Source organism: Neophocaena asiaeorientalis, unplaced genomic scaffold (genome assembly GCF_003031525.2).
Source record: "Neophocaena asiaeorientalis asiaeorientalis breed wild unplaced genomic scaffold, Neophocaena_asiaeorientalis_V1.1 scaffold275, whole genome shotgun sequence".
NCBI lineage: Eukaryota > Metazoa > Chordata > Mammalia > Artiodactyla > Phocoenidae > Neophocaena > Neophocaena asiaeorientalis.
The window spans coordinates 2,792,590-2,805,365 of record NW_020173679.1 but is presented as its reverse complement, the minus strand read 5'-3'; the positions used below and the strand labels follow the sequence as shown (position 1 = coordinate 2,805,365).

Sequence of the window (12,776 nt, the reverse complement as noted above, 5' to 3'; positions counted from 1 at the left end):
CCCCAGGGGACTGAGGCTTTGCCAGGCCACTGGCCTCTCTGGCCATGCTTTGATGCTCTGCACAGACCTCGCTCTATCTCCAGGGCTGGTGGTTGGGGGGAAGAGCTGCGTACCTCCCGGGTGAGCCAGGCCCTGTTCCAGCACTCATGCTCCTGCCCTCTCACCACAGGTCTGGCCGCCCCATCAGCTTCATGGTGGTCTTCATCACCCCCAACCCCCTGAGCAAGATCTCCTGGGTCAACAGGTTGCACTTGGCCAAGATCGGACTCCGTGAGTAAAGCCCCGGGGGTCAGGAGTGTGGAGAGGGGAGGTCTGGGGAGTGTATATGTGAGCCAGAGGGCATCATCCAGTCAGGGAGGCTTCTGAGTGGAGGGAGATGGTGCAGCGGAGAAACAACTGGGGCCAGAGGCTCTGCTTTGTGACCTTGGACACGTCACTTCCCCTCTCTGAGCCTCAGTTTCCCATCTGTAAAATGGTGGGAGTTGACAGAAAGTAAATTAGTGGTTGCCAGGGGCCTGGGAGGAGGAGGGAATGGAGAGTCACCACTAAAGTTTTTTTTTTTTGGTGAGAGTGATGAAAATGTTCTCAGATTAGATAGTGGTGACGGTTGCCTGAGTCTGCGAATATACTAGAAACCAGTGAGATGTACTCTTTAAAGGGGTGGGTTTTATGGTAGCTGAATTATATCTCAATAAAACTGTTACATAAAGAATGATGCAGGTTAGACTAAACTGATTCTCAAGCAAAGACCTCTTTATAATTCTTTTCTCCTAGGCGCCCCCTAATAACGGTACAGATAAATAATGGGTATTTCTATCTATAGAGTGCTTCCTGAGGGGCAAGCGTTTTTCTAAGCATCTTACACATATCTCTTTCATTTCACGTTCACAATAACTCTATGAGGTAAGTCTGTTGTGAATCCCTTTGTACAGCTGAGGATTCTGAGGCCCAGAGAGGTGCAGTGGCTTGCCTGAGGTCACACAGCAGGGAGGAGTTCAGAACCTGGGCAGTCGGCTCCCAGAGCCCACTCTCAATCCCTGTCCATTCTGCTTCCTCAAGTTAGTGAGCTTCTGTCTGCCAAACCACATTCATTAAATTATAATTACTTTGTGTTTTTCTGAATTGGCAAAAGGCCTAGTTTCTTGCCGATCAGGACCATTATTTGCTGTGACCAACTAGAATTCCCATTTGCCGATTCCAGTCAATAGCAGTGATTTCTGGGGTTTTGTTTGTTTTTATTTCTGGCGTGATCTTTATCTAGATAGATATGTATTTCCGATAGATTTTAAAACATTTCTGGAAAGGAGTCAGGACCTTCGTCAATGGCTTTCATCAATTAAAAAACTATTTATTGGGCTTCCCTGGTGGCGCAGTGGTTGAGAGTCCGCCTGCCGATGCAGGGGACACGGGTTCGGGCCCCGGCCCGGGAAGATCGCACATGCCGTGGAGCGGCTGGGCCCGTGAGCCATGGCCACTGGGCCTGCGCGCCTGGAGCCTGTGCTCCGCAACGGGAGAGGCCGCAACAGTGAGAGGCCCTCGTACCGCAAAAAAACAAAACAAAACAAAACAAAACTATTTATTGAGTCTCTACAGTAATTTTAGGCATAGGGGAAAAGAACAATGACAAAAACAGAAAGGTCGCTGTTCTCAAGGAGCTTACAGTTTATGAGGGGCAGGGAGAGATTTACATGAGGAACAAATCAACAGGGAGGGGTTGGTGCTGTGAGGGGGTAGAGCTGGATGTGTGACTGGCATCAAGCCTGGGGGCTGGGACTGCTGTCAAGGAGGGCCTCTGAGGAGGTGACATCTGAAGCTGTGCAGAGGTCTGGGTAAAGCGATCCAGGCTTTGGAACGGCAAGTGCAAAGGTCCTGACATAGCCAGAGTTGGTGAATGGTGGGGTGTGGGGGGAAACAGGTGGAAGTGGGGAGCAGGTTTTCCAGAAAGCCAGGGTGAGGTGCGTGGAGCTCTTTCTTGACGCGTGGGGCTGTGGGTTGCAGAGCTGAGAGAACCGGACAGCGGCGTGAACTGATTTCTATTTAAGTGGATCATTCTGGCTGCTACTCGGAGAGAGGCATGTGGAGACTGGGGAGGGAAACGGGGAAGAGGTTGTGGCTTTGGAGGAGCCGGCATCAGAGCCTTCTGCTCAGCCAGCCCCTTCTTGGATCGGGCGTTGACATCGCACAGGCCTCCGCTGGATGTTTCTGGGTGACCAGGAGGCCTGCAGAGGGTGGAGGAAGGGTTTTAGGTAGAGGCTGCCCCGGCCCTGGCAGAGGGCTTCGGAGATTCCAGCCGAGGAAAGGTTAAGGTGGCCTGCCTGCTGGGCCTCGGGCCACCCACTCCGCTCTGTCCCCTTCCTGTGGAGCAGTGCGTCTAGGGCAAGCTCTCGAGCCCTGTTTGTACACCCGCTAAAGGCAGGTGCATCTCCCGTTTGAAGCCCAGATGCTTTGCCGAGTGGGCCTTGGCGCTGGTGGGAGAGGAGCCGACAGATGTGAGCATCTCTGTTCTTGGCGGCCTGTGAAGACGCTCGGCTGCCTTATCTCCACATGGTTTCACTGCAGCAAAAGTTTTAATGGAAAGAGAGTCATTTGAAATCTTATTTGAATGCCTGGATTCCCCTGGGGCTTGAATAATCTGTTTCTTCTATTTTGCCAGTTTTTTTTTATCTTCAGTGCCTGGTGCCGAGGAAAACAATATAAGCCCGTTAGAAATAGGCCCGTTAGAAACAGAACCGTTAAAAACATTTATGCACAAAGGATGTTATTCTTTTAATTTTTTTTTTCTTTCTGCGTCTTTTTCTCTCCCTGACTCCAGCGTGCTGAGATCATAATCCACTAAAGATTAAAGAGAGGGCTGGAGTTGGGGGTGCCTGGGATCCGAGAGGGCGGGGGCAGTTCTGTCCCTTGGAAGGGCAGGGGTCCTGGGGAATCTGGGGACCAAGTTTACATCCCAGTGTGGCCACTGCTGTGCTGTGCGGCCTGAGAAAGGCAGGCTTCCTTAGTAACTTGGCCTAGAGTTCCACGGGCCTTTTCCTTGTTGCATTTCAGGATCTTAGCACTGCGTGAAATGGGGCCAGACAGCGTGGGTTCAGTTCCTGGTTCTGCCGCTTGCCAGCTCCGAGATCTTGGGCAAACGATTTCACCTCTGCATGCCTTGGATTCTCCATCAGAAAATGGGGATATTCATAGGGTATCTTGTGAGCGTATGGGGAGATGGTGCCTGGAAGGTGCCTGGCAGACCGGAGAAGCTCCTGGGAAAGGGGTGTCTGCATCTCACCGTGGGGAAGTGACTGGCCTGGGGTCACATGACATTTAGTCATGTGCCAGGATGCCCTCCCCCTCTCTCTGCCAATTAGTCTCTGTTCATTAAGGCTACAGAAAAGAGATGCAGATAGGAGGCTCCAAGCGTGGGGGTGGGGAAAGGGGAGATTGGGGCTTCCAGCTCTCCCTTCCCGCGTCCCCCCCACAACCCTTACAGCTCTAAGTGCTGCGTCCCTGGCCCAGGGACCCCTGCAGCCTCTCCCCCCATGGCCCTCCTGGTTCCCACCCCTGGAGGACCTGGGCTGGGCAGGCCCCAGGCTAACCCCACGCTCCCAGGGACAGGTCCTCGCTGGGCGTGGCCTGGCTGGCTCTCCCCACTGCCTGTGGCTTGGTTAGTTTTCCAGCCTTCATTCCTCACAGTAACACTGACGTGCCACCTTATGACGGATCTGGTTGCGGAGTCCTGAGCGTGGCCCAGGCTGCGTGCCGCCGAGCGTGTTCCAACCCTCATCTCTCATCTCCATTAGCCCTCAACCGTCCCAGAGCCAGGGACCTGCCCAAGCCCTTGGCCGGAAGTGGTAGGTCTGCCCTCCAGGAGGGGGACCGAGGGTACTGGCCCAGGAACCCGACTTGGGTTTTACCCCAGCTGGGTGATCATGGCCACTGCCTGGCCTCCCTGGACCCCAGCGTCTCTCCCTGCAGGATAAGATGCATGCTGAGGTCCCAGCAGCCCTGATGTCTGTGGCCATGGCCAGTAGCATCTCCGTGGTGCTGGGAAGTGTGAGAGGGGCCTTGGATTTAAGAAGGAAGAGAAGGGCAGTCCAAACTGTCTGCTGGGCCAGAAGTGACAGGAAGGGCATGGTGCTGGGACTCAGGAGGAGTTTGGGAGGCAGGTGGGGCTGGAGAAGCGGGGCAGGGCCAGCGCAGGTGGTGGGCTCAGCCCAGTGGCGGCGGGTGGTCTGACCTCGGGCATAGTAATAGGCAGCTTTTCAACCATGAGGACGGTGGTCATAATGGGTACTATTCCTTGAGTGCCTGGTGTACACTAGGTACTAAATATAGTCTTTCCAGTGCTCACAACAACTCCAAGTGGTTGGGATTATTTCCCCCATTTTCCAGACGAGGCCACAGGCTAGGAGAGGTTAAGTGTCCAGCTCTGTACCCCGCAGGGCCCTTCTGGCAGAGTTGGCTTCCTGCAGCCGGCGGGTGGTCCTGAGGGCTCAGGGGGTGGGGGTGGGGGCGAGAGGGGACGTGGGCTCCGGCCCTGGAGCTGCTCCCACTGCCCCCTGGAGTACTCTCGAGTTCGGTGGGTGCTGGCAAACAGAGCTGGAGGCTAAATAAGCCCCCACTTAACGTCAGTTGGAAATCGCAGCTTTGCCCTTGGTGCCTGTTCTTAATGTCACTTATCCCAAGCGGGCTTTCAATTTCCAGTGGTAACAGCCTTCTAATGTGGTCTCAGCCGCTTTGGTTTTGTGAGGGGAACAATGGCAGTGGCAGATGGGGAACAACAACTCCAGTTTCTTTTAACGTTCCCAGTCGCAGGCAGGGAAGGCACCATCTGAAACCAGAAGGTCAGATCATTAAAGGAACGTATAGTGATAAATTGTCAGGACTTGATGGGCTGTGGGTGCGTGGCGGGAGGAGAGGGATGAGCTTGGGGCGATGTGGTGATGGGCGGGCACAGGGGCTTATCTCCACCCGCTGAGCTCCAGGCGAGCAGGTGGGCTTGACTGCTCTCTCGGGCTCCTGCCCCTGGGGAGGCGAGGGTCTGCGTGACTGTAAGCTCCTTGAGAGCAGGGCCAGACTCTCCAATCTCGATCATCTTTGTTCACTGCCCGGAGCCTTGTCCAAGAGGCAGAGCGGTGGCTGTGATGTGAGTTCCTGCCAAGGAGAAGTGGTGTCCCCCAGGGCGGGCGGTCTTGTCTCGGCTGTCACGGCCCGGCCGCGGGCGCTGTGCAAGTTGCCCCAGAGGTTAGTTGCTTGGCTCCTGGACCCTGTTTTTGACTCCCTGACCTCCGTTTCCCCAGTGTAGACAGGGATGGGAACTCCGACTTCCCCTGGTGTCTGTGGGATGACGTCCGGGACAGAGCTTTGTAAACTGTGAAGTGCGGCGCGCACAGCCGTTCTGTTTCGGTGATGCCCATCCTGTGCCATCGTTGTACTTTCCTTGATGGCCTCTTCTCCTCGGTGGCGGGAACCAGGTTTCATGTGACTCTGTCTCCAGGGCTCAGTGGGGCAGAGGGCCTGACACCGGGGACGCCTCTGGCCCGTTTAGGGAGTGAGCTCTCTATCCAGCGCCTCCACTACTTGAGGGGGTGGGGCAGGCACCGGAGCCTCTGTTGGAGCCAGCTGTTCACAAAATAATTTCTGACATTTGCGGATGTCTTCATCTTCTCAAAGAGCCTCCGCACCTTTCCCCGCATTCCGGCTCCTCTCTGCTGTGACCTACATGCAGACCTAAATGGCATTTTTAAAGCCCCTTTATTGCGGTGTGATTGACATACAAAGAGCTATACATATTTCAAGAATACAACTTGATGGCTTTGGAGGTAAGCATACCCCTGTGAACTCCATCGCCACAGTCTACGCCATAAACAAACCCACCCTCTGAAAAGCTCCCTCCCGCCCTCTTCCTTATTATTGTTATTTTTTGTGTGTGTGATAAACCCGCTTAACATAAGATCTATCCTCTTAGCCAATCTTTAAGCACGTCATACAGAATTGTTAGCTATAGGCTGTACAGATAATCTCTAGGATTTACTCACCTTGCAAAAGCAAAGCTTCGTACCCTTGGATTGGTTCCTCCTGTTTCCCCCCCCGAGTTGACCATATTTCTGCAGTGTTGCTCTGTGCTGGCTGGGGGTTGGGGATGGTGACTGCTCTTGGTGGCCATCATTCCGATTTGACAGATCTGGAAAATGAGGCTCCAGGAAGAGACTGTGTTCATGCCACACAAGGGTGTTGATGGTCTGCTGTGTGTCCAGCGCCATGTGAGGGGTTTGGAGGGTACAGAAGGAGATGGTGTGGAAGGTTTCAGCCGTCATGGAACATGGGCGTTGTAGGGGAGCCTCTGGGCACACAAGCACGATGAAACACTCACATGTGCACACACACGCACGCACATATACATGTGCACTCGTGCACGCGCGGGCGCACACACACACACGGAGGAAAAAAGAGACAAGCCAGTAAAAGAGATGGAAATTGTGGTCAGGGCCATTACACACACCAATAGGGGCTGAGACAGAAAGTGATGGAGGTGGGGGATGGGATGATGGTCAGTTAAGGCCTTTCCGAGAAGGTGGAGGTGTAACCTAAGCCTCGCAGAGGAGCAGAGCCAGCCCTGGAGAGAGCTGAGTGCAGCCTTCCAGGCAGAGGGAGCTTTCCGGGCTCGTCCCGTTTAAGTTGCTGAGGAAAGCGTAGCATGGTGGAGCCTGCAGCCGAGGGATGAGGCTGAGAGGGAAGGAGGGTCCTTGCAGCTCTTGTGGAAGTTTGGATTTTATTCCAACTGGTCGGGGACTCAGTAGGCATTTTTAAGCAGGGGAACAACGAGGTCCAGGGGAAGTTTAGCAGGATGGCTCTGGCTGCTGTGGGGAGGACCAACTGTAGCGGGCAGTAGTGAGCACAGAAAGACTGGTCAGGAGGTCCCCATGTGGCGTCGGGGCACCCTTGGGCTGAGCTGACGCTCCCTCCTTGTAGCTGAGTAGATGTGTGTGGTGGTGGGGGGAAGGCTGCCGTCGGACCCTTTGGTTGGTGACCTCTCCTCCCATCTCCAAAGCTCTAGGCACCCCTCATCTTGATGTCATTGCGTTAAGTGGCCTCTCTCACCTGGGGTGGCCTGTCCAGTGCCTCTGGATCTTCGGGGCAGAGTACCTCCTCATTGTCTAGTGTCACCATGTCCAGGGTCATTCACGCCCAGGGGTGTCACTGGGGGTCTGATTGCTGGAAGATTGCCTGGATTAGTGCAAAGAACTCAGCCTGTCAGTCAGACAGACCTAGGTCCGCATGTGGGCTCTGCCGCCTAGCCGTGCACGTGACTTGCTCAACTTACTTAATTGTCAGTCTCATCATCTGTAAGGTGAAAATTGTTATTCTGACTGTGCTTGGTTATGGTGAAAACCAGCCAGGGAGCATATGTAAAGCACTCAGAGTGTGCCTGACGCCTGGACACATACTGGGCATGTCTGAGCTGCGCCCTGCCCCTGCCGTCATGGGATCCCTGGAGGGCAGGCATCAGATGGAGTATAAAGAATATGGGCTCCTTAGCAGGGAGAATTCCTCAGGAGAGATGGCGGTTTACTCATTTGCTCACTCATTCATTCTTTCAACCCATGTTCGCTGAGCACTTACTATGTGTGGGCAGCGTGCTGGGTGCCAGAGAGATAGTGGTGGACAAGAAAACCCAGATCCCTACTGCTTTGAACTTACATTCTACAGACATATAGAGACAGACTGTAAGCAAGGAAACAGAAAACATGATTTTTGATTGTGAAAGCTGTATGGGAAATAAGACAGGGTGTTTAGTGTGGTTTCTGAGAGAAGGGGGCCATTGTAGCCAGGGTGGTCAGGGAGGACTTCTTGGAGGTGGTGGCGTGTGAGGGAGCCTAGACCCATGTGAAGGAGACTCCACAGAGAACGTGGTTGAGCAGATGCTCTTGAGCGCGGCAGTCTCCAGGTGAGGGTCCAGGGTCCAGGCTTGGCTTGGGCCTGAGCAGCATGTGCACTTCCTTTTTTTTTTTTTTAATTTATAAATTTATTTATTTTTGGCTGCATTGGGTCTGTTGCTGTGTGCAGGGTTTCTCTAGTTGCGGCGAGTGGGGGCTACTCTTCGTTGTGGTGCGCGGGCTTCTTGTTGCGGTGGCTTCGCTTGCTGCGGAACATGGGCTCTAGGCGTGCGGGTTTCAGTAGTTGTGGCTCGTGGGCAGGCTCAGTAGTTGTGGTCCATGGGCTTAGTAGCTCCACGGCATGTGGGGTCTTCTCGGATCAGGGCTCCAACCCGTGTCCCCTGCATTGGCAGGCGGGTTCTTAACCACTGCGCCACCAGGAAAGCCCAGCATGTGCACTTCTAACAGGCTGGCAGGGGCTTCGATGCCAGCTCGACTGGGGGACCTGGAGGCAGGTGACCTCCTAGGTTTCAGGGTAGGTCTTAAAGGGAGCAGGAGAGAGAGTCTTCCTCTTGACCATCGTCATCACAGGTATAAAAGTGTCATGGCTGCGCTGTCACAATCCAAAATCCTCTTGTCCGCCTACTTGTTTTTGACCGCCTCCCGCCTCTAGAAGGTAAGGTCAAGGTAGCAGGGGCCTGGACTGTGCCCAGTGTCTTAATGCCTTTTGAAACCCTGTCACATGTGCTATTTCACTGGATCCTCGCAGCAACTGCAGGATGAAGGCATTTTCATCGTCCCGATTTCACAGGTGAAGAAATCGAGGCTCAGAGTGTCGGGTAGATTTGCACAAGCTTGCTCAGTGAGAAGGTGGGCAAGCTGGGACTGAAGCCTTAGGTTTCCCGACTCCCAGCCTGGGACCCATGGCTGTGACCGTGGAGTGAGGCTGGATTTCATCTCACCGGGCAGGCGTGGGGCTGGGGGAGCGGCTGGCTGGGTCCGTGGGGCATGCGGGCCAGGCCTCTGGGGCCCGCGGTGGCTTCCTGGGCTTTCAGGAAGTCCACTTGGTCCTCGCTCTCTGACCAGCTCCTCCCACCTCCTTCCTCTTGCCGCAGGGGAGGAGAACCAGCCGGGCTGGCTGTGTCCGGATGAGGACAAGAAGAGCAAAGCCCCATTCTGGTGCCCAATCCTGGCCTGCTGCATCCCTGCCTTCTCTTCCCGGGGCCTCAGCCTGCAGGTGAGTGGCACGCATCTTGCTGAGCCCACCACGAAGGTGGCTCCTGGGACAACCGGGGTTTCCAGGTGGTGCCCACGGCAGGGGAGGCCTGGCTTCCAGCTTCAGCTTCTAGACTTCTTGCTGACCGAGTTGATCGAGCCTTTTTATTGTTCTCAGAGTCAGCTTTCCCCCCAAAAAAAGGGGGCAGATGCCCTCTGTGGGTCATCGAACAGAAAATTCCATCCTTTTGAGCTAACAAATAGCAATGATCTCATCAGCTGATGGCGTGACTACAGCTCAGAAGATAGACTGTAATAGGCCCACCTGGCCGTGCCAGACTTTGTGAGTTTCACCCTTTAAGATGCTGCTGTGGGGCAGCCAGCTTTGGCTCCACAGCCATCATGCCTCTTGGTGCTTTGCTGTCACTGTCTTGTTTTAATATTTATAAGAACCCCATGAATAGATGTTTCTAGATCTGTTTCACAGGTAAGGAAGCTAAGGCTCAGACAGGTGACGTGATTTTTCTAAAAAAAAACAACGCCGCCGGTAAGGATGAGTGAGTTGTAGAAATTGGAACCTTGCTGACTCCAGCGCCCCAGGTTGTAACCACAAGGATGTTCACTTCCAATGTCATCTGTCCCCGATGTCCCGGCTGAGCTCACCCCTCCACCTGGAGTAGTTACTGCCCATCCCCCTCCCAAGGAGATGAGGTCATCTGAGCTCCAAGGAGGGGATCTAGGCCCAGATGAATCCCCAAGAGACAAACTGGGCTGTAGATAGGGGCTCTAAACAGCTAAAATACCCTTGAGGTGCCAATTCATTCATTCGTTCTGCATATAATTTTTGAGGACCTACTGTGTGCTAGGCTCTGGGCCAGACACTGGGAATATGGTGGTGACCAAAACATACAAGGTTCCTGCCTACATGTAACTTTCAATCTAGAGGAGAGACAGGTAATACCCCCCCGCCCCGGCAAACAAAAGCAAATAGAAAAGAGTGCTGTGCGTCATAAAGAAAATAAATCCGATATAATAGATACAGAGATGGAGCCACGTAGTTAGGGGGTCAGAGAGGGCCTCTCAGAGGAGGTGGCATTAAAAGTGAGCCCCGGGGCTTCCCTGGTGGCGCAGTGGTTGAGAGTCCGCCTGCCGATGCAGGGGACACGGGTTCGTGCCCCGGTCCGGGAGGATCCCACATGCCGCGGAGCGGCTGGGCCCGTGAGCCATGGCCGCTGAGCCTGCGCGTCTGGAGCCTGTGCTCTGCAACGGGAGAGGCCACAACGGTGAGAGGCCCGCATACCGCAAAAAAATAAAAAAAATAAAGTGAGCCCCGAATGGCAAGGAGGATCCAACCCCTTGAGGCCCCAGGGGTAGAATATTTCAAATATTGACAAGACAAGACAGACTGACACAGAAGCCCATGAAAGGAGCAGTTGGGGCAGCTGGCGTGGCTGTAGCTCAGTGAGCTGGGAGGGGAGGCCCAATGGTGGGTGAGCTGGGCCACACCGGACTCGCAGGCTGGGTCAGGTTTGGATTTCATTCTTGGCAACGAAAAGCCAAGCGTGGCTCCAAGCAGGGGACTGGCACGATCTGGTTTATATTTTGGAAGGATCATCTGATCCTTCTGGCTTTTGTGTGGGAGTGAACCGTGGACGCGGAGGGAGCAGGGCTGGAGACCAAGAGCCCGGAGCAGAGCTTGGCGCTGGGGTCCTGCTGAGATGGGGTGGGACTTGGTGCAGGTGGATGCCGGGGAGGAGGCCAGGCTGGAGGCCGGGGAGGACTAGCGCGAGACGAGTGAGGCACTCATGGTCGAAATAAGTGATATTTTCACACAATACTTAAAAAAACAATCAGACCAGCAAACTGTGGCCTTGGTTTGCCGGCTTTTTTGGTAAATAAAGAGCCAGCATTAGCGTGAGGCTGAGTCACGTCCTGTCTTTATTTAAACTCTTAGTAATTATTCACTATGGATTTTTCTTTTGCATTTTTATTGTAAACAAATCGTGTTAAAATATTTTCTTGATTGTGTTAAAATATATCTCTGAGTGTTTGGGCCCCGCTGAAGATGTGCCCCTGGGATGAGTGCCCCGCTCTCCTCACCCTGGTCCCGGCCCTGGTGGGCAAACATTGGGGCAGCGCTCTGGGGTAGGAATGGCTGAACTGGTGAGAGATTAGACGGGGGCTGAGGGTGAGGGAGAGGACGGATGAGCTGAGTATTTGGCTTGCGCTCCCGAAAGCTGGTGTCAGCGGCAAGGGCTGCTGTTTCCTGTTCCACAGCCTGATTTAGGGATTCAGTGAGAGAGGCTGGGTCAGGTTCCCAGCACTGAGCTTGACTGGTAGCAGGTGCTCAGTGGACAGTGGCCGTAATAACAACAACGACAGCAACAGCGATATGACTTAAAGTCCTTTAGTCTTGACAACTTGGGGTCAGGCCCTTCCCAGAGGCATCTGTGCCAGGCTCTGTTCTGGGCATTTCCCAGCAATGAACTCTGATCCCCGCAGCTGCCCTCAGAGGAGGGGCTGCTACTCCTTGCGGCTGAGAGAAGGGATTCAGGAGTGATAACTTGCCCGCTGGGCAAGGAGGGTTTTCTTGACCCCTGCCCGATCCTGTTCCTTCCCGCCGCTCCCTGGGGCTTGGCTGGCATGTGCCCCAGCGCGATCGCCCCACCAAACAGTCCCAGCCTTTGTAGGACTTCAGTCCTTATTTATTGATAACGGGAGGCTCTTACCTCCTGGGGGTTGCCTGTGGGCCTCGGGGTGGGGACGGTTCAGGTCGCCCCTGCCTGCGGCTCTCCTGGCCCTAGCGCATCCCGTGGAGAAGGACTTCTGGGGTGGGGAATGGATTGTCCCATCTCCCCCCGGGGCCTTGGGCCTCTGGGGAGTACAGGACGCGGGCCCATGCTCTGACAGGCCACACGGGGTGGTGGGGTCACAGACAGGTGGCTGCCTCCGGGGCCTCCCTGCAAGAAACGCCCACTTGAGCGGGCAGCCATCTGCCTCCTCTCCCTGGGGGTACTTGGGCCTCAGAATCTCCTCATGTGAAGCTCATGGGGCTGGGGCTGTGTAGGCTGGAAGCATCCTCAGCCCCCTCCCAGCCCGCTGCCCGACCTCTCCCGAGGAACACCACCCTCCGCCCCGCCCCCGAGTGATCCAAGGGAGCTGTGAGGGAATCCCCGCGAGTGATGGGCCCGTGGAGCTCCCGAGGGACTTATCAGAGCCTGCATGTCCCCGTTTGCTGGGCCCCAAGACACCGTGCCCTCTGCTTGCACCTGCCTCCCACCCCGGACCAAACACATGTGCCCATCGGCTCCGTGCCGGCAGCAGGTGGATTAGGGCCTGGAGCTCCAGGGCCTTGTCCAATTACCGCGAACAGATGTGAGCGTGTGGGTCCCTGCCTACGCCTCTCCCCAGGCCCAGTCCTGGGGGTCCAGGACTCGGGCTCCACGGCTGGCCCGACGAGAGCTGCAGCCGAGGCTGTTCTCCCAGAAAGTCTTGTTATTCCAACCCCCTCCCAGTGTAGATGAGCTCAGACCTCTTGTACTGCCAGCCAGATGGGGGTGTGTGCTGGGTTCTTTCCCTCAAGGGAGCAGGGATGCTGGGGTTGAAGGAAAGGGCATCTCTCCTCTCTGTGCTGAGGATGGCCGGTCCCCATGCTGGGCTACACCATGGCCTTCAGACTTATCAGGGAATTGCTTGGGG

The 12,776-nt window shown here is 55.1% G+C and overlaps 1 protein-coding gene across 10 annotated transcripts in view; it reads left to right on the top strand.

The window, feature by feature from the left end:
• ARHGEF10L (Rho guanine nucleotide exchange factor 10 like) overlaps positions 1–12,776 on the top strand; it is a 158,517-nt gene that overhangs the window by 103,885 nt on the left and 41,856 nt on the right. For all 10 annotated transcript variants that reach the window (XM_024749717.1, XM_024749721.1, XM_024749715.1 and 7 more), the window contains 2 exons: positions 170–270; positions 8,978–9,099. In XM_024749717.1, coding sequence (XP_024605485.1) covers positions 170–270; positions 8,978–9,099 — 223 coding nt within the window. The remainder of the gene's footprint in view (positions 1–169; positions 271–8,977; positions 9,100–12,776) is intronic.